Genomic DNA, 22,660 nt, shown 5'->3' with positions numbered 1-22,660 from the left:
TCCTTATACATTAAGCCTATGAATCCTTTGGCGGTGCTATGAAGCTGTCTGAATGATCAAGCATGTCCGAAGTCTCATTTGGAAACTCCTTTTCTGAAAATCTCATCATCTGGCTAGATATCAAAGATGGGCTTCATTCAATAATATGCAATATAATTAGGTCGATAACTACGAGGAATAGTACCGATTAACTGCATGCATAATTGTGCATGTCTCCCATTTTATGGAGGCCAACGAGCTGAACATTCAAATGGTAAGCTTGAGATGGCAGAGATTCATACCTTGGTTGTAAAACTGAATGCAGTTAAAAATGAAATAGACAAATTAATTAAAAGCGATAGCAAGGTTCACCTTTACTGTCGAGCTCCTCAGCTGTAAACATACCTATTTGAAAGAGGTAGGTCTGCACCGTATAATTTGATGTAACTTTAAGTCTCGTACTTCTGTGTTGCAAAACAGGATGTAATTAATACATCAAAGGCACTGCAGGCCTGAACCTATTCACCACAAAATGAGTGGTGTTATGCTTCTGCAGTCAGCAGCCACATTGCACCACTTGCATTTGGAACCGGGACTGAGTATGTCATGTACTGGAAGCACATAGGTGTACAAAGGAGATTTGACATAACCTTACATTCACAAGCTGTTGTTCTAGTACTACATCAATCATTAATACCAAGAGGTGTTGCAGATAGAGAACTACATCAAAGTATGTTGTGCAGACTGAGATTTTCAATTGCACTTCTTGCGTAGTTGCTGCAGCATAAGGAAAGGCGCATGCGTGAGGTCGTGGGTTTGAATTCTGGCTGTGGCTGCTGCATTTTGAAGAGGGCGGAATTCAAAAACGCTTTTGTAATCAACTTAGCAGGTAGGGGGACATGTTAAATAATCTGCGAGGTCATAAGTGAACTCGTGGTCTTACAGTTATCCCAATTGCACTGAAACGAGATAGCCTGCACGCATGCCTTTTAGCATGGCAGCATGCTCCCTTGCTCTGCTGTTAAGGCATCAGCCTGTCTGGCCTATAGAATGGTTGCCACGTGAAAGAGAAATCTTGTACACTATTCTACATTCTGGCATTCCACGTATCTTATCTTGCGCCCTTTTGTGCATTTTCTTGTCTTGTCTTGGCTTACCTGGCAGCACATTAAAGGGGCCCTCAACCACTTTTTATCGGAAGTGTAGAAAGGCATTTGCAGTGAAACGGGGCTATTTCAGAAATACTTAGCCAGAAAAAGTACTTCAATGCGTTCAGCAGAAGCAGAGGTATTGGCAATCGAACATGGCCTCCGCTGTGCTCCCATTCCTTCTTCAGTGCCTTGCATTGAGAAGGCTGCGAAGCGGTGGAGTGTGCGCACAACGCCCCGCTTTCTAGATGTCACTGTGGCGCGCAGTTCAAATTTCATTTTGGATGTTAATGTAGATGCCATGACTTCCGGTTGTGGTGCCTACGATGCGCTAAACGTAAGCCAAATGCGGTTGTCCTGTGGTACGCTTGGCTAGTGAACTAGTGGCAGCACCCCGCATCAGCCTCAGTATTTATGCTACGTAGCCGACTGCGCCTGCCAATAGCAGCCACATATGGGGAATCTCCTTTATTGTGAAATAGTGTCCAGAAGAGAATAAGGAGCAGGCTTCTGTTGAAGAGAGTGCTTGAGAAAAGGTAACTTTGCGCTCAGCTTCTGAGCCTATATACACCGTATACGACAGCAAACTTGGCTGAGATGTTCACAGCAGCGTATGCTATCCGTAGACGAAGCCCAAGGGGGTGGTTCAGGGCCCCTTTAAGCCTTGATACAGGTGGAGTATGCAACATTGATCCCATGTCTTGAAGCAATGTTCTTAAGATTGTTAATCAACATATGGATGTAAGGCATGACATAGTACCTTCTGTTTTCTCGTGAGCAATTTTCGTCACTCGTAGGCCTTTACTACGTGCACCTTTACCATGAACTTACGTTCAAGACTAAGTATTTGCCGTGTTCCAGCTGAATTTCTATCCTTCTTATACATTGTGAATGCCTCTTCCAAAGAGCAAGCATTCTTCAGGGTGCGGAATGGCACTCGCTCTGGTGTCACAGTAAAGTCTCGGCACAGGGCACTAGCCGGCGCGCCCTCAGTTGTTTGAGCTGGCTACGAAGAATGAGAAGACTCGTGCAGCATAGACCACAGAGGCTCGCCAGTTCAAGGCCATCTGGGACGATCCACTGCTAGCCGCTTGTAGATGTGAATGGATGTGATAATTTCTTACCAGCGCTTACCAAACCGTATTTCGAAGCAGTGACACAAACACAGCAGTCTGCAAACTCTTGCGAAATGGCTCATCTTGCTCACTATTGCAAGCAGCGTGCATGCTTGTGTTTTGACCCACCGAAGGCTTCACTTCAGGCTTCACTTCAGGCTTCACTTCAGGCTTCACTTCAGGCTTCACTTCAGGCTTCACTTCAGGCTTCACTTCAGGCTTCACTTCAGGCTTCACTTCAGGCTTCACTTCAGGCTTCACTTCAGGCTTCACTTCAGGCTTCACTTCAGGCTTCACTTCAGGCTTCACTTCACATTGCAGCATGTGTGGGGACAGTCCAGAAATATTGACTCCATGGCATCTGGCAACAAAACTGGCTGTTTTGGCTTGTCTACAAGTACTTTGTCGCCTAGTTCGTCGTAATGCTATGGTCCCTGCCTTCTACATATGTCTCTCTCGGAGAAGTGCTTCTCGCAAAAGTACTTGCGAGATCTTTCCTTCAAATTGCACGAGCTCACGTTTAAACCACGCCAGGTTACTAGGAACCGTGAAGGCAATCGCCTCATCCTAGGAGGATTCGTAGCCACTGTTGTAGTTCAGCATGACAAATTTCCGCCCCATCCTCAAATGGCACGGATGGAAAGCACTCGCCTTTGTACCTGCAAGAAAAGCGTACGTACAAGGTCCGAGAAACTGGCACCATGCATTGTGGAAGCCCATGAGAGCAAGAGAGACGGAAAGCTTCCACATTGCGAACAAAACCACTACAGTTTACTCGTCGGAGCACATCGGGCCCAAACTTATACGAGGTTTGCCTGCCGAAGTCACCTATGCGCCTGCAATGCATGCAAGCAAAATTAACGCCTTCCGTTCCCCCCATTCAGTGCTCCACTGCGCCTGCTGTTCCACGGCACATTTTCCTGCTTCGTTGAGGGAGCGGTCCACGTTCTAAGAAACCTGCTCTAAAATCTAGACATTGCATTTGCAAAATGTCAGATTTATTTTGTTTGCAAAGGGCTTCCACGCCCATTGCAGTAAAAAATAACTAGAAAGTGAGCATGAAAAAGTTCAAAAAACAGAAGTGCACTCAAACCTTCTGCATGTTTTAAACTCTGAAAGCTTCTTGGGCTTCTGAACTTGGTCCTTGAAAACTAAGCACAGCAAAGAGTGGTTTCGCTTCAGTTTTCTGTGGTATGCGGTGAAAAGATGAGCATACTCGGAAGCCTCTAGGCTTCTTTAGCCTGATACTCTGGTTGCAACAGCTACAAGAGAGCAGTCTGGCATGCAGGAAGCTTTCCATTGTTTTACAAACTGCCGAAAGTGTAGACAAATATGTCCATCTAGTGTGCGAAACCTAAAACAACTGAAAAGTAGCCTACAATGTGCTGCCATCTATGAAAAATGGCCCGAAACAACCATTCTTTGAGCAATGGGCAGATCGCCGGTCACTCAGACTTTGGCCTTGGCCGTTGCAGTCGGCAATCACCGGCTATGAAAATGATTTGTGGCGCCAGCAGCCATTGTCTGGTTGGGGACACTGTTGGTAGCGCGTTTCAGGGGCAGTGCATCATTTAAGTTGAGTAGTACTAAGCAATTGCTTCTAAAATGTCCGTCCCATCTCTTTATTGACATTACCGATGTAAATCGAGGCAAATTTACGAAATGTGGGACAATATCATAATCTTTTGTGCTTCGTGCGCCATACAAGAGCGCGTAAACGATGGGACACACCTGCCAAGTCAGCTGTCATGCTGCGACGAACACTGCATTTCCTCCTTGCCAAACTGTGGCGCCTGCCCACACTTGCTGTCGCTACTGTGAAAAATTCCCCTCCTAAGGTACTTCTTTCTCCTTGACCTCTACAGCAAAAAACCACATCAACACATTCGCATATACAATCGGTAAACTTGGGTATCGACGAGATACGAGGCCCCCAGCGGGCTAGTCAATAGCAGAATAAAGACCACACAGGAGAGCGACTATGGTGCAGCTATGGTAACCAGGTTTCTCTATGAATTGTGCCGTGAACCTCAAGGCCATATGAGGTCACCTGCAGTTGCATTCTGTTGTAAAGTGTCCGAAACAAACTGCCAACTTATTTAATTATATATTGCTTGAATTCAGGATAATATAAAGGCTCTTTTATTAAATGTGCTTAGCCAACGTTATGTCGATATGCGCAGCACGGGACCTTTGCAGTAATGTAGCCTGTACAACGAAAGATTTTAGAGGTCCCAGTCGCTTCATTTTAGAGGTGTCTGACTGTACTTTGCTTACACATAGTTGAAGTATTCATTGCTGTAATCATTGAAGAGTGCTGCTACTCATTCTTTAGCAAATCTAAGCAGGACGCTCACTGCTGAGATGAACTTGTGAATACTACTGGGACATATGTTGTGCTCATTAATTTTTTTTTTAGCAGCACATAACTGATTTGCTTGTGTGGGGTGCTCTGTATTATGGTGCCAGTGTTGATGAGTGAGAATTAAAGTGGGTGGGATTTAAGAAAAGGAAACCTGAGGACTCAGTGCTACATGAACAGCATTTGGTATCTGCTTTTCAGCAAGCAGTCTAGAACCACTGTCACACTGTGGAGTGCAGATTTAATTTGGCAACTGCTGTTATTGCTTCGCTCATGCTGTTAAGAATGTGCCAGTGAAGTGTACTCTGGGCAAGTTGAAAAATTCTTGTGCAGTCATTTTGTTCTAAAGACTTCGCATGAGACATGAAAATATCTAATATATTTGGCAGTATTAATTATTAGCATATGATCATTGTGTGCCAGTGTTCAGGAAATCAATACATTTTAAATTAACTTTATTTCATCCATAATTTATATTGATGGTTATTACAATTCATCTGTACTGTCTGGAGTAGCCACAGCTATGCATTAGACATGTCCTGCGCAATTTGTGCCTTATTACCTGCCAACCACTGTTTATTTGTTCCTTTGTGCAGCGGTGATCGGTGGTGCCGTCGTGGGCCTGTTGTGTGCCATCCTGCTTGTCATGTTCATTGTCTACCGGATGCGCAAGAAGGACGAAGGAAGCTACGCCCTGGACGAACCCAAGCGGTCACCAACAGTCAACTCGTACATGCGTAGCAGCAACAAGGAGTTCTACGCCTAGAGAGAGAGAGATCGCCACCGACACTCGTGCAAAAGAGACGCCTCTCCTCCTCTTTCCCACTTGCCTGTACCCTCGGCTCGCGCAACACCAGCACCAAAGGGCAAGCCACAAACTTCTCACGTGAAGGCGTCATCAAATGCTGCAGCTGCAGAAGTGTGCAACTAGAAATTTGTGCGGTTTGCCGTGTGGGTTCCCAAGCTCCATCCTGTTATTTTTTCCCTCTCCACGTACAGTAACTTTTTTAACAACCTTTTTTTCCTAGTTGCCTTGTGTTCCTTGACACTGTTTTAACGTGAAGCGCATTCTTAAAGAAAATGACATTTTAAAAACAATGTTCGGTTTGTTGTGCCTTATAGTTGTCACTTGATGTAACGAAATTTTTTCTTACATTAGTTGACTTTTTTAACACCGTGTGTCATCGTCCTGCTATAGCGCAGTCAATGACAGCTCCTTCCTGTTGGCCCTGCATACAGTGATACCATGTCAGCTGGAACTGAAGGGCCTTCCATTCAATGCTGCCTGTCAAGTGCTGTCTGAGGGGTGTCTCTCCTAGTGCCATTTATTTAAGCCTTCTTACTTATAGACCGTTGCTTTGACGCTGTGGTTTTATTTTATGCAAGCTCACTGTCGGGGTGTAAGCAGCGGAAAAGGTCTAGCGCGAGGACTCGTGGTTGTCCCCACGCTTCGCATGTAAAGTTGCATTGGCAGTCAAAACAGGAAAAACTTAAATTTGGTGCTTTACAGTTGTCCCTGCTGTCGCATTAAGGCACGAACAAAGGAATGCTTGTTGAAGCAAGCTATTTACTTTGTTTTTGGCTGGGGTAGTGGTACAGCATTCAACTTGAACCACTCTTTACCTGTTTGTTCCATCTTGACAGCAGTGTCGTAGAGATGTCTTGTTTGTACATTCCAGCTGCTGTTCGGGATGGGGTTTCTGTCGTCCACTTTCCCTACAGTGACAATGTTCCTTACATTGGCAATTCTCTGCTGGCAATTGGTCCTCTGTGGGATTTAGTTGCAGACTAGCCAAAAGCTGCAAGATGTTGCTAATTCATGTGCAATTACATTTCTAAGTTCTGTGGGTTTTCGGGTTGGTGTCTCATCGGTGACAAAGCAGACTACCCACTGTAGAACACTCAGTATGTTTCGTGGAACCACCCAGTCTCTTGTCGGAGTTCTACTAAGGCCCCAATGCTCGGTTCCCTGCCAAGAGTGCACGTTGGTGAGCTCGTATAGGCTCCGCACGTGTTCACAGACCAACGGTGTGTGTGTGTATGTGTAAGGCTTTGGCGTGTGCCACAAAATGAGTGCAAAGTATATTGTTCCTCTTTTTCCACTGTTCCTCACTGCGTAACTTTGTACTGTTGTGTTGTCCACCAGAAGGCCTCCCCACCTTGAACAAATCTAGATTGCCACACACCAACACTGAGTAACAAGCGGTTGCACTTCAGCTCCAGCGTGAAACACGCATCAAGTTATCTAGACAAGCATCTATATACTTTCAAAAGGCTCGCAAACTTTCTGTTGCATTTATTGCTTCTCTGGTGCTGTTGCCCCTGAGATGAAAAGATGCCTTGGGAGCGTAGTGTTCACGAAAAGTGGTCAGATGCAAGCATTCAGCAGGCAGCAGCACTGAATAAGTAAATCTACTGCATTTGTGGTGTGTACCAGCGCTCTTTGAAGTCTTCAGTTGAAGCTACGTTTGGTGAACTCGTCTTGTGGTTTAGGATGGGCTGGCCTTTCTAAGCTTTGCGGACAACACTTGCGTGTCTTCAACCTGGCCAAGACGTCTCTTTTACGTTTACCCCTGTGTACCCCCCACTCTCCCCTCACTTGAAGTGCTTATAGAGTTTTGTATTGCCCATTTTCTTTTTCTATACGATATACACATATACACGAATGGGATGTGTCGTGAAAGTTTGTGTGTGTGTGTCACTCTGTGCAAGAAGGGTATGGCTGTAGCTTTGAAATCTGGGATTGAATGGAACATCGGTGCTTTCAAGTGGAGAGCATTTCCATTGTCTCAACGGAGCCCACCTGCCCACGCATTCTGGGCCCTCTTATGCATCTAGCTTGTATGGAACCACAGCTTCCTTGACTGTCTCGCCGACAGCCCTCTTTCTCGGTTTGTCTCAGTGTCTTTCCCCCTTCATTCTTTTAGCATGCATGTTTAGCCCTCAAGAGGCCTCACCTGTGTCCTCTCACTTTCCTTTTTCTTGTACATACTTCACAAACCGAGTCACCCCATGTGTCCTGAGGGAAATGAATGCAAAAGAACCGAACAGCCATGGGAGCATCCGGTACGAAGTTTGGCGTGCTTTGCACGCTTTTGCCTTGATGAAAATGCTTTGGGCTCCTTTCTCTTTTGCCTTTTTTTTATGTACCGTGCCTGTTGTTGTTGGTTTTAGTGCATAGTGTGTTCAAAAGAGCCTGTAAATACTGTACACTTTTCCAAAATTTGCTTAAGGGATACCCAAGCTTGTCTTCAACATTGCAAGAGTAGTATTCTTTTATCGAACTTTGTATGTGTGACCACTGGATGTTCTAGCAGTTTGTGTGTCTTCATAAAGGCGGAGTCATCAAGAAATTCCTTTTTTAACTGAGCATCAGATGGCCTCTCCATTTACAATTTTAACTTCCTTGGAACTCTCAGTCCTGAGCAACTGCTTTCTTTTTTTGTGCTTACCTTTTCATTATGTGACCCTACCATGGGTTTCTATCTGGGCTGCAGTATATGAACAATACACTGGATATTTTAATTCAATGCCTTAAGATTCCAGCCCCGCTCTTGAACCATATTTCTCAATGCTGGTCCGTTGTTTCATCGTTGCGTTAATTTTTTTTTTTTTTTTACTACAAAGTGTTAACTACGACCTGTGCTTGATGCTACAATTTACAGTTTCTTGCATTTCGAATAACCTTTGAAGTTTCCAGTAGACTTTTTTTTCTGCTCACTGCTAGAATCTTAATATATTATATGCAAAGAGTGCGTGTTGTTGTACGGTGTTTTCACACATCCACATACAACTGCTGCAAAGCATTTTTTTTTTTGTACATGTTTAATTTAAGACGTCGCTGCATCAAAGACCAAACAGTAGCTTCCAAATGTACCAAAACTGTGGTGTGTCCGCATTAGTCATCTTGGCTGCCTGTCGGCGCAACTGCAGACAGGCTCCAAAGAGTGGCACAGTTGAAGACACTGGTCTCTACCTTGTATTGCTGCGAAAACATTTTTGTACAGAGGTTTTCATAGTTGTCAATACAATAAATTGATGGATTTACAAAAAAAAAGCAAAGGTGTTCTTTGTCGGCAAGTTAATCGCCAGTGAGGAGTGGTCTACTTGTCACACACTGGGCTTGTGCCCAGGTGGTGGACAGGATTCGCAGTCAAGGATTGCCGCTTTCCTGGGTAAAAATTTTAGCAGCTGGTGAAAGTATTTGATTAGGTCTTCACACCGTGTTGTGCCGCACAGGAGAGTACAAGCTTGCGTTACTTAGCAAGTACGCAGCGAAGGGCCAACAGGGCCCTCGCTCGAAACAGTCGCCATCAGTACTTTTATGGAACATCTTCACAAATTTGTGCAGCTTGAGCAGCAAAGTACCTTCTTTGCAACATTTCCCTCCCCCCTATTTATGCAGATGTGTGACACTGTCGAGACTTGCCAGGAAAGGGTGAACGAACCAATTGACCCTTTTAGAGGGATCTCTCATTTCTGATGCCCTTGGCAGTAGAGAGGTTTCGTGGCAAGGAAATGCTGGACAAAACTGAAAACGGCAACATGGATGCAATGCGTGGGAAAGTAGGACTATAGGCAAGGTAATTTTCTGGCGCATAAACACATAGTTCATTTCATAGACGCATGCTTCTTGATGTGTCGGCTTAAGCGCGTGCATATTAAAGGAAGGCGCCCTTGCGCACCCTGTCATCTGCTAGTGGCAACAGCATCTACTCTGACTGCAACTGCGCGGCGAGCTCATCTGTTGCGAGAGCAGCAGACTAAAAATACGTTATATATATTCACTGCGACACCAGAAAGGCGCGAGTCTAAGATTTTGAGATACAGAGGCAAAGGAAGGCTAGCAGCACAATGTCTTCCGCATAAAATAAACCTGGAAGCTGCTGCTCAACGCAATACGTGCCTGTTTGCATGAGACTAAACCCAACATTACTTTCCTATAGCACCCTTTCCATGCTCTCATGTGCATCATAAACAGCAGAGGGGATAAAGGGAACCCCTGCCTCAGTCCCTTGTTGATAACAACTTTCTCCTTGCACCTCATCCTTCCCTATTCAATGCAAGCGGTATTTTCTAGGTAAATCTCTCAAAAGCTGTAGACAATAGTCGCCTAAGCCTTCCCCTTCCAAAATATCCCCCAAAATGTTGCAGTCTACGGTGTCATATGCTCCTGTAATGTCTATGAAGGCTACATATGTCTCCTATGTTTCAATAAACTGAGTAAGGGCAAACAAGTTGTTCAGATGCCTACCTATTCTGAATCCATTCTGAAGTTCTCCCAAAATGCCCTTATTCTCTGCCCACGCTTGCAGCTTTAATTTGTCTGCATTGCTAACCTGTATATTGCCGATATAATGGTCAACGATCTATATGAGTGAATTCCATCTTTATCCCCATGCCTTTATAAATTAGATTCATTCTACTTTGCTGCCAACTGTCTGGTATTCGCCTATCTTAAACTTTCTGCTGCTTTCAACAGAGCTTCCTTACTTTTTAGACCTAGTTCATTGATCAGCCTAAGGGGAACCTCGTCTAGCCTTGTGGCTGAGCGCTTAAGAATTTTCTCTTCGGCTTTCTTCCAGTTGAAATTTGTCAGCACCAGCTCCTTTTCCATGTTGCTCTTTCATGCTCTTTTTTTTTCCTGAAGTAAAACCTCGTCATTGACTTGGAAAGGTTCGGCTGTTATTTTTCGGATGTAATTTAATGCCACATCTTATTCCAGTTTGTTTCCATCTTCGTCTAGGATATGCTGTTATATTGTTCCAGACTTCTTGCCTAATAGGTTTATGTGGTTCCAGAATATTCTAGGTGCAGCCTCCTTTTTCTCGCATATTTCTGACAACCAACGTTCACTTTCACCTTTGCTTTCATCTTTCATCTTTGCTTGAAGCAGTATTTGAACCATAGATTTTTTTTCTCCCTGTCTATTTCCCATTTTCTGGCTATGCATCCTGCGGCAAGTGTGCTTTTTTTTTGCCTGCCTGTGCTCTCGGGAGGCTGTCTTTCAACGATCACTTCACATATCTTCCTGTTCCACCAGCTTTTCGGTTTTCTTCCTTTCCAACGAGCATGTTGGTTCTCTTTCTGTATTTCTGTATATTCTTTCTGTATTTCCGGTCATATGCCGAATTCTTCCTCGCCTCTTGTGACTATGTTTATTTGCTCAGCATTCAAATTTGGACTGGCCATCTTGTGCTCCTTGCTCTGTTCGAAATTACATATGCCATTTTAAATGTGTTTATGGCCACTCCCTGTTTTACTACATACCCTTCCTTGTCAATGACCATTTCTCTCAACTTATCATGAAGTCCTGTCATCAGGCAGTAATCAATGATTGATTGCCGATTTCCCACTTCCTACATAGTCTGCCCATCACTTATTTATTTATTTGCGATACGCTCAAGGTACATAGTTCTTTTTTTTTAATGCGAGGGTAACTGCCTCAGGTCATACAGGGGTATGGGATGGCTAGCTCAGCACTTCGCCTAGTGCTGGGCTAGCCCTTTTCCTTTTTTGTTTAGGACGTTTTTTAGCCCACCTGCTATGCTGTGGGCATTTCCCGCGAGCTTTGCTTTCACTCGCTCCATGACAGCGCCCAATGTCCGTCCTGGAAATGTACCTTCCACCACTCTGTCACCTTTCACCACTCCACAGTTGCCTCTGAGCACCTAGGTAGGTTTGAGTTGTCGGTGATAATCACCCTTTCACTCTCTCTTACTGCCGAGGCCGGGCCTCCTACTGCCCTGCTTCCTTTTGTCATCATTTGCTATGTGATTTGGACTTGACAAGGGGCATTGAACCCTGCGTTCCTGCCTTTCCTTTGGGCCCGCATCAAGGTAGGTGCAGTACTTTCCCGCTACCCCCTCCCCACATTGCGCGCATTCCACATGCTTTGTTGACGCTCCCTCTCCTGTCAAGTCGGCAGACTGCGTTGCATTGTCACGACCATTCTCGTTCTCGATGGCGGCCCTGTTCTGTGACAGCATTCTCGGCACATGTCAAAGCGCCACCTGCGCGCTAGGCGCCACGAAAGCGCTGCTGGTGTTACAGAAGTCTACGGGCCTTAACGAAACTCGCCGATTTGAGTATGCGTGTGCCTGTGACTGTATATGTACCATTTGAATGCTTACGTGCATATCGTAATTATCGACCCGCCGGGGTGGCTTAGCAGCTATGGCGTTGCGCTGCTAAGCACGAGATCGCGAGGTCGAACCCCGGCCGCGGCGGCCGCATTTCGATGGGGGCTAAATGAAAGAATGCGCGTGTACCGCGCAATTATTGGTTGCACGTTAAAGAACCGCAGGCGGTCAAAATTAACCCGGAGTCCCCCATCACGGCGTGCCTCGTAATCAGGTCGTGCTTTTGGTTCGTAAAACGCCAGAATGGAATGGTAATCATAATTATAACCCAGCGCCTACAGTAACACGCAAGTTGATTGGCCAGGCTAACGTTTCTGAGCATATCATTAAAGTTTGTATCTCTTTCTTTCGTCTACAGAAACCCCGCGTGTTTTTTTCGTTTTGCTTGCATGAACTTGTCAGAAAAGTTCAGGGTGTCTACCAACCGGGAAAACCGGGAATTCTCAGGGATTTTGAGTAGTCTGGAAAAACTCGGGGAAAACTCGGGGGATTTGTGCTTCTATCAGGGAAAATTAGCTGCAAATTTGTTGAAAAGGAACGAAAGTTGCGGTAATGCTGGCTTGGAGTAACAGACAGCAATTGTAACGAATCGTCTTCCTTGACGGCCTTTCGTCAGCTGGAGGAGTTGCCAGTGTACAGCCAACGACCGACTTTCCGGATGCCCAATAATTCGGACGGTTTCGCGGCACCACCACGTACGCCATAGAATCACTGTATCAGAACGTCTGAAATTTCGCACTCAAGAACCCTTCGCATTCCGATTTTCTGGACTTCTTGCCGTGACCGCAGGTCCGAAACGGCATTAATCAAAGCCACCACTGCTGCTGTTTTGATTACCTGGCCACCTCGAACCGGCGCTGAAAGAAGTATATTGAAAGAATTAGCCGCTGTCAGCAATGGCATTGACTCCGCCTTTGTGGTCCTCGCGATTGGCTTAGAAGCGTGGAAAGCACGTAGCGTTGCATAATGCCGGTTTCCGAAAGTCAGCTTCGCCTCTCTACAGAAATGTCACTTCGTGAGGCATACGCAAATGTATTGCGGTGAAGCGTAACAAGCGTGGGAAGGGGCAATTACCACGGGACACGGTATGTATTCCTTAATTATACAATCGTGCACCCGGTATCTCCTGTCACAGTACGAGCACCAATATGCCTAATAAGTGTACCGACAGGTCTTCAGAGCTTTTTCGAATGTGCCTGTGGCGGTTTGAGCCCTTATGGGCAGTAGAAGACATGCATTTATTTTTTCCAACTGGCCGACTTTTCGGACGTTTTCGCGACCCCTAGGGACCAAGAAGATGCTTCAAATGGTCCATGGGGCGAACGCGCGGCGGAAAGAGGACGCGAACAGAAAGGACCTACGCATTGAGGAATTAACGGGAAAAGAAACGTGCTGCGGCCGTCTTGGAAGAGCTTGAGCTCAAAAAACGAAGTTTTGGCTAACGCCCAGATGCAAGTGTCCCTCATACAAACCAAAATAAACTCTTTAGAGCAGTGAAGCACAACACTGAGGCGTCGTACGCGGGCTGAGAGTGTCAGGACAGTTGAGGTTGACTTACGAGCTGTTGCGAGAGAATCTAAATTATGACAAAGTTTGGGCCTCATACCACTGAGCTTGCTATCAGTCCATAGAAATAGCTCATATTCGAAAATACTTGCTTCTGTATGCATCTCCTTTTTATTCGTATTTGAAAATGTACGACTTGATTTGCAATTTTTTTTCGAAGACAGTTTATTTGCTGCGCTCTTTATTAACCCCTCCCTTCTGTTCCCTTTTTGAATAAAATAAGCACTGCTCCTTAGTACTCAAATTGGATTAAGGAGGAGGAAATAACTATATTGTGTGCCCTGCGAGTTGGTGGGGAGGGCCACAGGCCCCGCCTATGTGACGGCTAGGATTTCGTGGGTCCTGGCGGCATCCTCGGCCCGCTGGACGGCCCATAGTTGAATCTCGAGGGCGGGGCTGAGCAGCGCGGCTTCCCAGCGCGTGCGAAAGCTGTCGCTAGAGGCCGCGTTCTCTTTATTGTTATGTATCCCTCGGCATTCCCATAATATATGCTCCAAAGTGGCTCTGGATTCACATGTACGGCATTTGTCCGTTTGATATACATCCGTACATATGATGTGCGCGAGTGCAGGATTCGGATACGTCCTAGTTTGTAACTGCCGCCATGCGACAGACTGCTTTTTTGTCAGTTTTGCGTGAGGTCGCGGGAATATGCCCCTCTGTAACCTATAGTGTTTCGTGATGTCATTATATGTGGTCATTCTGTCCTCCCATTACCACTCATTCGCCGCACCGCCACGTCCGGAGGGTGTCGGGGCGTCACTTTCGACTGCGGCTCGGTTCGTAAGCCCTCGAGCCGCTTCGTGTGCCGCCTCGTTGTTGCCGTCCTCCGCGAGAATGTGAGCGGGTGTCCAGGTGATGTATATCTTTATTTTGCAATTTTGACCTCCTGCAAAAAGAAAGAGTAGTGCCTTCGGGGAGATTCGGCCGTTGGCAAAGTTTCTTATTGCCGTCTGAGAGTCGCTTGCTATCGCGGTTGCGTTAGTCTGAGCTACTGCGAGCGCTATGGCTACTTCTTCCGCTATCTCGTTACTTGTGGTGCGTATCGTCGTGCACGTCTTGCACCGTTTCTCCCTATCGATTACGGCTGCCGTAAACCCCCGTCTGCGACTGTATCGAGCCGCGTCTAACGAACACTGCGTCCTTGTCGCTGCCGAATTTCTTCTGTATTTGCTTCGCTCTGTTCTCCCGTCTGTCATTGCGTTCTTGGTGCATGTTCTTTGGTATTGGGGTATTACCATCGTTTCCTTCGTCTCTCTCGGATTGTCCACCTTGACACCGTGCTGTGTTTGGTAACATATGTCTAGTGTTTCTAGGATGTCTCTGCCTGCTCCAGTCTTAGAGAGGCGTTCATATTGTGCCGTACATTGCGCTTCAATGAGCTCGTCTATCGTGTTGTGTAGGCCTAATTGCAGCAACATGTCCGTGCTGGTGCTGATCGGTAGTCCTATGGCTAGTTTGTATATTTTCCGAATGAGGCATTCTAGTTTGATCAAGTCGTTTATTCTTTTTTTATTTTTTCGCATGGGCTTACTAGAGAGTGACAGCATCGGGCGACGGCGTTTCCCGTCTTGACATAAAACATAGTTCTGCGTCGCTCAGGGAAATGTGCAAAGGTACTTGGGGAAAACCTGGAAAACTCAGGGAATTTGGAAATGTCTACTTGGTAGACACCCTGAAGTTATATTTTGTGCAAAGAAGGGGAAGTCGATTGCTAGTCGAAGGTACGACTGCTGTCGCAGTAAATGATTTCATTATCGGAGGAATCGCTGTATTCTGCTAGTCTGAAAGGCACAGGAAAGTGTTACATGTATACGGTCAGTGAGCATTTTCTGCGACAAGTAGCGTACATCTCTCTTCTCGCGAAGCTAGTCCCTTTCTGACACACTCGCACGCACCTACAGAAAAAAAAAAACGAGCTTTTATAAGTTCACAGAAATATGGACACTTAATTAAGACGATCAATAGTAGTAGAACAAGAGATGTCTATATAATACTGCAAGGAAATTAAGTTCTGGGATTTTGCGTCCCACAACCACGATCTTATACGAGGCACGCCGTAGTGGGGGGGGATTAAGTTTGACCACCAGGGGAAGCGTTAACGCGCGCCTAGATCAAAGCCCACCAGCGTTCGTGTGTGAGCTTTCGCCTCCATCGAAATGCGGCCGCCGTGGCCGGGATCGAACCCGCGACCTCAAGCTCGGCAGCGTAGCGCCATAGCCACCGGGCTACTGCAGCGGATGACGCCTCTTTAGCCTACGTTCCTACCAGAGGACTCGTTTTAATGCGAAGTGTACGTCATCCAGGGTGTCCCCAACTACCGTGCGTCAAGATTTAAAAATATGCAAATGCCACGTAGCTGGACAGAACTAAGGTAATGTTGTTTTGCCGTCGCCTAGAGATACTCGGATTATTTCTTGCAATCCGCCTAATTAAATTAGTCTTACTTAATTAATCAACTTCTCAAATATAATTGACTGAATGTGTCAATAAGAAAATTGTAGAGCGACATGAAAAATTTCCGATACAACTTTCTTTTGCTCAATACGTACTACATAAAAGTTTTCTTTGTTCTTTTTTTTTTTCGAGCGTGAAGCGGGCCGCGAATACCCGCAAAATTGACGCGCGACTGACCGCTCGAGGCACTGTGCGTGTATTCGCGGGCTTCTTTCACGCTCGGAAAAAAAAAAAAGTTCACCGGCGATTACGATACTCACTAATGCGAATTTTGAGCGCAGCTGTTTAGGTGTTTTGAATTCGCGATATATTGTGAGAAAGAATTTGATTCTGAACGACAGGGTCATCTCGGCGGCGGCGCTAAACCTCTGCTCGGGCGGCTAGTTTAGCAGCTGCGGCAGACGAAGTACTTCCACAGGTTGTGTCGCTCATTGTCCAGAAAGAACCGGCTGACACTATTTAGTGTTACGATTATATTGTCGCGTGGTAGTAACAGTGGAGGACGACACAGTGTCGCAACTGTGAGTTACAAAGTTACCTCTTTATTGGGCGAAATTGTGCCCAGCAAAACAAGTAACACTCAAGCACGGCGAGCAGATGCCGAGATCGCGGCGAGCAGAGGCCGCGATCGTCGGAAATCTGACCTGCGCATGTCAAGCGCGTCGCGTCGGCTTTTATTTATGACTCGTCCAAGGTGCCGGTGTAATCGCTGGTGCCCGTGTGGCTTAATTCCAGAAAGCACTAAACAATTCGCGTCGCGCATGCAACCAGATTACAAAAGTCGCAAACCATGACAATCGAAACAAACGCGAACGATAACAAGGAAGCGCGAGCGAGAGCTGACACGAGCAGACGATAGTACGAAACGAGCGGTCGGGCGGTTCCGCATGACACCCGTTTGCCCGCGTGCACGTCACTGAAGGGGCCGCTCTCATTGGTCTCCGCCGTTCGCGGCTCGCCTCTTTCATCTCGCGCTGCACGTTTGCTCTTTCATCTTTCGCTGTGCTCGTTCGTTCGGTTACGCCGCCGACGCTCGCAGCAGGAACGGGCACCTAAGGGCTGTGCTCTAAAACACTTTTATGTAACACGCATTGAGCAACCGAAAACTGTATCGAGAGTTTTTCATGTTGTTCTACAACCAAAAAAGGTGAACGTTGCTGCTAAGTAATGCGCCAGAACGGTCAGCGATACGCAGCGCTACCCTAATCTAACAGAAAAAAAAATACCGTTTAGATCCAAACGCGCAACTGAGGAGCCACTCTACAGGGTGATCATTTCCAAGTTTTAAGAAACTTTCAAAAGTCGCCTGTGCCGGTTAGCATAATTATTGTCCGTGAGCTGGATTATTCGAAGACGCGTACATTACCAGCACGAGAAATGGAAGCACATTAATAAACAACACATTAACAAAAAGCTTACTAATGAACTTCTTAGTTAATCGCTTTACTGCACATGTTGCAATTTACGTACTGTAGCCGGTGAGCTTTCACGACGTGTCCACTTGAAACGAGCTTCTAAGACGGCAGTGGTTTCGAAATATCTTCCACAGTGCGGAACGGTATACATGGGCTTTCCGGTTACTTTCGTGCGACGATGCATAAAAGAGCGTTTGTTTAAAAAAGTAAGTGAAACAACAGTGCACCTTTACGGCGCGTTTGATGCCGCATATATAGAAACTGACGTCATTGCGTAAATTTTAAGTGAATGCGCCTTGCAAACTCACCGGTTACAATTCGTAAATTGCAATATATGCCTTAAAGTAATTAATTCAAAAGATAATTAGGGGATGTTATTAATTAGTTGAATATGTGTTTCGATTTCTCGTGCAAAAAATGTCCGGCTCTCTGAATATCCAGACCACGGAATAGAATTGTGTTATGTGCCACTTCCTATTTCTAAAATATTCCATACAACTTAAAAATGTTCACCCTTTATAATTCGCCTCAAGAGTTTTGAGCGTACATATTATAGGAATGTAAGGAGTAGTATTCCTCTTGCCGAAACTGCTACAGACACTACAGAAGTATCTCTTGTTCGACTACAAGTGATCAGCAAAGCTGCTTGGCTTAGAAAGAAAAATAAATGTGTACGAGGCGGGCATGGCGAAATAGACTTGTATCAGTGGCGACTGAAGCGGGGCAGTACCCGCATTTTAGCCTTCACAATGAACAGTGTACTGGTGGGTAAGTATAGCCGCAGTTCTGTAACTTGCATTTTACTGTTAGCATTAACACACAGACGCTAAAGTGCCTTTGGGCAATTTCTTCCGCAACTAGAGTTGTTTCTTGCGCCGAATTATCTTCAATTGCTGACGCCGGAGCATTAAACGCAGCAAAATCAAATTTCAAACGTCGTTTGATGGCTAAAGCTCAACAGGCGCAAAAATGCCAATAACTTGGGCGGCGGCCCGCACGAAGCATTTTGACAGTGGTGAAATTCACCCACACCTCGGGCTTTAGTGGCGGTCATCTGTCTCACTAAGTTGCGTGAAAGGCATCCTTTCGAGAAAGTGTTTACCATTGTCACTGTACAGCCTAATGTGTGCTAATTTACTGCCGTTTATCGTGGTGCTTACGTAAATCCACCCTTGAAGGATAAAATGCTTAGGACAAATCGACGCTGGAATCTCGGGAATCTGTCCTAGAAAGTTAGGCGACAAAATGGTAATTTTCTCATGATTTCGCAGGGAATTTCCATGAGTGTATACGGAGAACGCAGCGAATCATTTTTAGCCAGGAGGGTATTCACAGGTCACTAAGATTAACTTATACGCTCAGGGATACCACATTATTTGAAATCTCTATTTTCATTGATTTGATGCAGTAAGGTCTATTGTTATTGAAGAAAATTTCGATGGTAGAAAACTCGTTTTATGAATTTCGCTCCAAGACCTCAGTGCCGATACGTCAGTGGTTCGTCACATATGCAAAGTATTAACGCGAAAGCGTTAAGGGCCCCGAGAGACAGTGAGTCCGGCGTCGGGCGCCGCTTCGGCAAAAAGAATTTCGAACTACGCATACCCAGCTAGGCAGGCCCTCCATGTGGCGCAAGGAAATGACTGAATTAATTGAATTTCTCAAGATAAAACACGCAGAAAAATCGTAAAGTACGACTTACACACAACCTACAGACATGATAGCGTCTGATTGTAATTAGAATGAACAAGAAAACGATTCTGTTACACGGAAACTCAAACACAAACCCCTTTTAACGCGGTAGCGTTTTCCAGGTGCTGTTTGAGGGCTGTTTTTGTAGGAGCGGCACAGCCCCCTTGGTTCCTATCACAACATAAAAAAACACACAAAAAAACACAAAGCTCGCCATTGTGCATAGCGTTCGCCGCCAGCGTTTCCCTGTGAGCATCACGGTTACATAAGCTGCAGTTTCCGGGAAGCGTCAGAAGCACTCGGGATTTTTGCATGATGTCGCGTTCCACTCTTAAAGGGGTCGCTTAAGCGTCCTCGAAATTTTTTCTCAAACTTTGGATCACTTTGCCGTAGGAAAACGTTATCGAAAATTGCTAGCCTGAGTGCTTGATTCCTTTATAAAGCACTGTAGTTGTCCTATACTGATAAAGAATGAGGAGTCTTTGTCATAATGCGTGACGTAACGGCGTGCTTGTACTGGAACTTCAAGGTGGCGCCGCCACCCGCATTTCGTTTTAGCGCCTTTTCTGACCTATTAAGCCCACTCTGTGACGGTAAGAGCGATCGTTTTGCTAAGGCATAATTCATTAATTCAGCTTAGGGTAACATTTCCATTTAGTGTTCTTCTACACGCGTATACACTGTTCTTGCAGTACGCTTTTAGCACATCACTATTGACTCTCATCCCTGCTTTGGCCACTGAGCCATTCGCCTGCAGGATTTGCATGATAGACGAAGAAGACGGTGGTGTCTCGTGCCTCGTGTCGGCTGCAGCGTGACCTATAGCTCGCGCTCGCGATTCTGGAAGATTACCCTTCGGGTCGGGCTTCGCTAGCACCAAGAAGACATGGCAAGCAAATGGAGCGGATTACTCGTGCTTACCTTCTACTTCAGTGTGGCTCTCCTGACGGAAGGTAAGTGCTTCTGCCCCCGGGGGTTGGATCCGCGACCTCGTGCTCAGCTGCGCAACGCCATAGCCACTAAGCCACACCACGGCGCCTCGCTAGCAAGTGAACCTCGCCTTTCTTGTGTTTTGCACGAAGCTGCAGCCACGTACATTATTTACTTCGGTGACCCAGGCATCCTCGCACCAACTTGTGAGAGGGACAAGACCCAAGCGATCCAAGTCAACAACGTTCGTTCTGACTACCTGTAAAATCGAGCACCAATGTGGGAGAGGATAGCTGCTTCCTTGTTTGTATTGCGACAAGTAATAAGACTGTTTCTTCTTAAACACCTGAATAGAATGTTTAAGACTGACTTGTCAAAATGGATTAGTAGAATTGCCACTAATGACTAGCTCACTGATGGAAGTAAGCTAACTCTACGTTTACGCCGAAAGGGCTCAGGCTCTCTGTTAATCCTCAGTTTCACTTTTTTTTTATTAGAAGAGCAACGAACAAATAAATGGGGTAGTTTCTGCGCATTAGCCATTAACAGCACGTTATGTGTACGTTCTGTGCTAACACAATAAACTTGTGTCTTAGAATGCTGCAAATGAAAACAAAGGAACGTACATGAAGCACCCACTTTGAGATATCAGCGTTTGTAGGAATGCTTTATCAAAGTCGACCAGGTGACCAAAACAGAGGCCGGAAATTTCGCGGCAACAATGTCGAGCGAGCAAGAACGTGATGCAAAAGAATTAGATTGCGCACACTGGGCTGGGGACATGAAGGCATCTTCGGCATCCTTGTTGTGGTTCCCGCAGCGCGACGGCTGAACGAGTTCGTGCGTTACTTCGAGCCCCTCTCGTACCCGCCGTACCGGGTGCATCGGGACCACGTGAGACTGCGGAGGTCTCTCAACCAAGGGGCTCAGCTTGACCGCCGCCACGTCTACCTGCGCTTTCAGGGATTCAACAGGCAAGCATGCATACGCGTGCCCTTTGCCTTCATCGTGCGCGGGCTCAATTGTAGCTTGTAGCTGCAGCCATGTGTAGAAAACAAGCAATGAAGTCAGCGAAGGCATATGGGAAATTAGCCGTAACGTTAGCTGAAATTTAGAAATAATGTGGAGAATGTAAATCGAAGTGGACCAAAAGACAACTTGCCGCAGGTGGGAGTCGAGCCCACACCATGCGCATTACATGTGCGGTGTTTTATCAGTTATGCTATGCTGCGGCCATCTTACCGCATCTACTTCCTAGGTTTTTGTGTACGTGTATGTGAAAAGTACGTCTTAGAGTTATTTTTCTCGTACGGACTCGCACTGGAACACTCCCCAAGAGCATATGTTTGAGACGGCTAACGTTGATGAAGCCGTTGAATCGCATTAATTTTTTCAATCATTTTATCTTCTTACTTTACAGTCGAAATGACTGTTGCGCAAAGTATTGTAGAACACTTTTGTGTTTTTTTCTTTTTTTTCACTGTCAGAACGCTGGCGTGAGGAATAGCGACAGCAGCAGTGAGCGAATTTCCCTTCGTGCTGCCTCTCCTGCGCGAACTAAGCGGGGAGAACACAGCGCACACAAAGCTATCAGCCCTCGGCGCGTCTATAATCTGTACCCACCGCAGATAGATTTCAAGATTGGGCCCGCGCGGCCGCGCCGTAGGCAACCGCCGCCGGAGTGCAACCTCTTCCGCACCCCCCTCAATTACATATATACTCCCCGCGCATTTCCACCATCGTCGCCGTCACCGTCGCCGTGATGTTCCGCATAAAGTCCATCTGCAAAAATATTGTCGCTGCGCGCCGTAGGCTGTAGGTACGAATGAAAGCGTGCGAGGATGAGCATATGATAGTGGTTCGATCTTGCGCGTGCAAGGAAGGAAGGCGAGGAGGAAGCACGCCGACTTCCATCGCGCGCAAGGCACCGGGAGGGAGGGAGGAGGGGGCGGGGGCGTTCTACTCCGACGGCGGCTGCGCATCGCGCGGCCGTGAGGGCCCCGTCTTGAAAGTGATCTGCGATGGGCACAGAGTGCGCCGAGTACTGATAGCTTCGTGTACGCTGTGTTCTAGCCGCTTAGTTCGCACTGAAACGAGAGACAGCACGCTGCTGCTGTCGCGCTTCCCCACGCCAGTGAGGTGAGTTCATGTTTGCTTGTGCGCGCGTAGCACCACGCTTGTTAATTTAGATAGTAAGCGAATGTTTACAAGTCTATACGGCCGATAAAACTAGTACCGTTACTTCGTATGGCTGTCTAATAATTAGCTATCGAAATCGATGTTTCGCCTTCAGGGCGAAACTACAGCTTTTTTATTTATAATAAGTACATGGAAACGCAGAAACCCTTTTTTTTTCTTCATCTACTATACCAATATTGGTGGAATTTATTGCACTTAAAACTTAATATATACCGACTGTAGGAGGTTCTTATTTATGTCATCAATTTTTTTTTGCAAGAGCTTGTGACAATTGCAAACTGAGTCAACTTACCGACTGTAACTCAGCAAATAAAAATGATATCACAATTCTGTAAACTTCAGCTACTGGGAGATCTAGCTGATGTATTACACACTGCTCTGAAATTTATTACTAGTCTGCGAGCACGGCTTTTGCAAAACTCTCGTAAGCATTGTTTCACGTAAACTGTAAACTTATGTCATATTTGGCCGCTGTAGAAGCTCTAACAGATGCCGTTTACAACTTTCGATGAAGAATTACGAACATGTAGACTTCAGCTTCAGCTTCAGCTTTAGCTTTCTTCAACACCGGTTTCCAGCAACTTCTTGTGAAAAAAAAAATCCCCTAAATTTGGATTTTGCTTCATGCAGTCGGCAGAATTATAATGTCTCTCTT

At 46.1% G+C, this 22,660-nt stretch overlaps 2 protein-coding genes across 3 annotated transcripts in view; both read left to right on the top strand.

Annotated features, from left to right (window-relative positions):
- Sdc (Syndecan) overlaps window positions 1–8,659 on the top strand; it is a 125,048-nt gene extending 116,389 nt beyond the window's left edge. Inside the window, exon 6 of the mRNA XM_075690169.1 lies at window positions 5,201–8,659. Coding sequence (XP_075546284.1) covers window positions 5,201–5,370 — 170 coding nt within the window. The 3' untranslated portion in view covers window positions 5,371–8,659. The remainder of the gene's footprint in view (window positions 1–5,200) is intronic.
- Window positions 8,660–19,654: 10,995 nt separating this feature from the next.
- Window positions 19,655–22,660, top strand: part of LOC142579695 (disintegrin and metalloproteinase domain-containing protein 10-like) — a 34,481-nt gene continuing 31,475 nt past the window's right edge. Inside the window, exons 1-2 of one of the 2 annotated variants that reach the window (XM_075690167.1) lie at window positions 19,655–19,829; window positions 20,627–20,780. In XM_075690167.1, coding sequence (XP_075546282.1) covers window positions 19,763–19,829; window positions 20,627–20,780 — 221 coding nt within the window. In that variant the 5' untranslated portion in view covers window positions 19,655–19,762. The remainder of the gene's footprint in view (window positions 19,830–20,626; window positions 20,781–22,660) is intronic. The other variant, XM_075690168.1, reaches the window with a different exon arrangement.

Source organism: Dermacentor variabilis, chromosome 4 (genome assembly GCF_050947875.1).
Source record: "Dermacentor variabilis isolate Ectoservices chromosome 4, ASM5094787v1, whole genome shotgun sequence".
NCBI classification, from domain to species: Eukaryota; Metazoa; Arthropoda; class Arachnida; order Ixodida; family Ixodidae; genus Dermacentor; species Dermacentor variabilis.
Note: the sequence above shows the minus strand (reverse complement) of the source record. Positions and strands in the feature narration are given on the sequence as shown.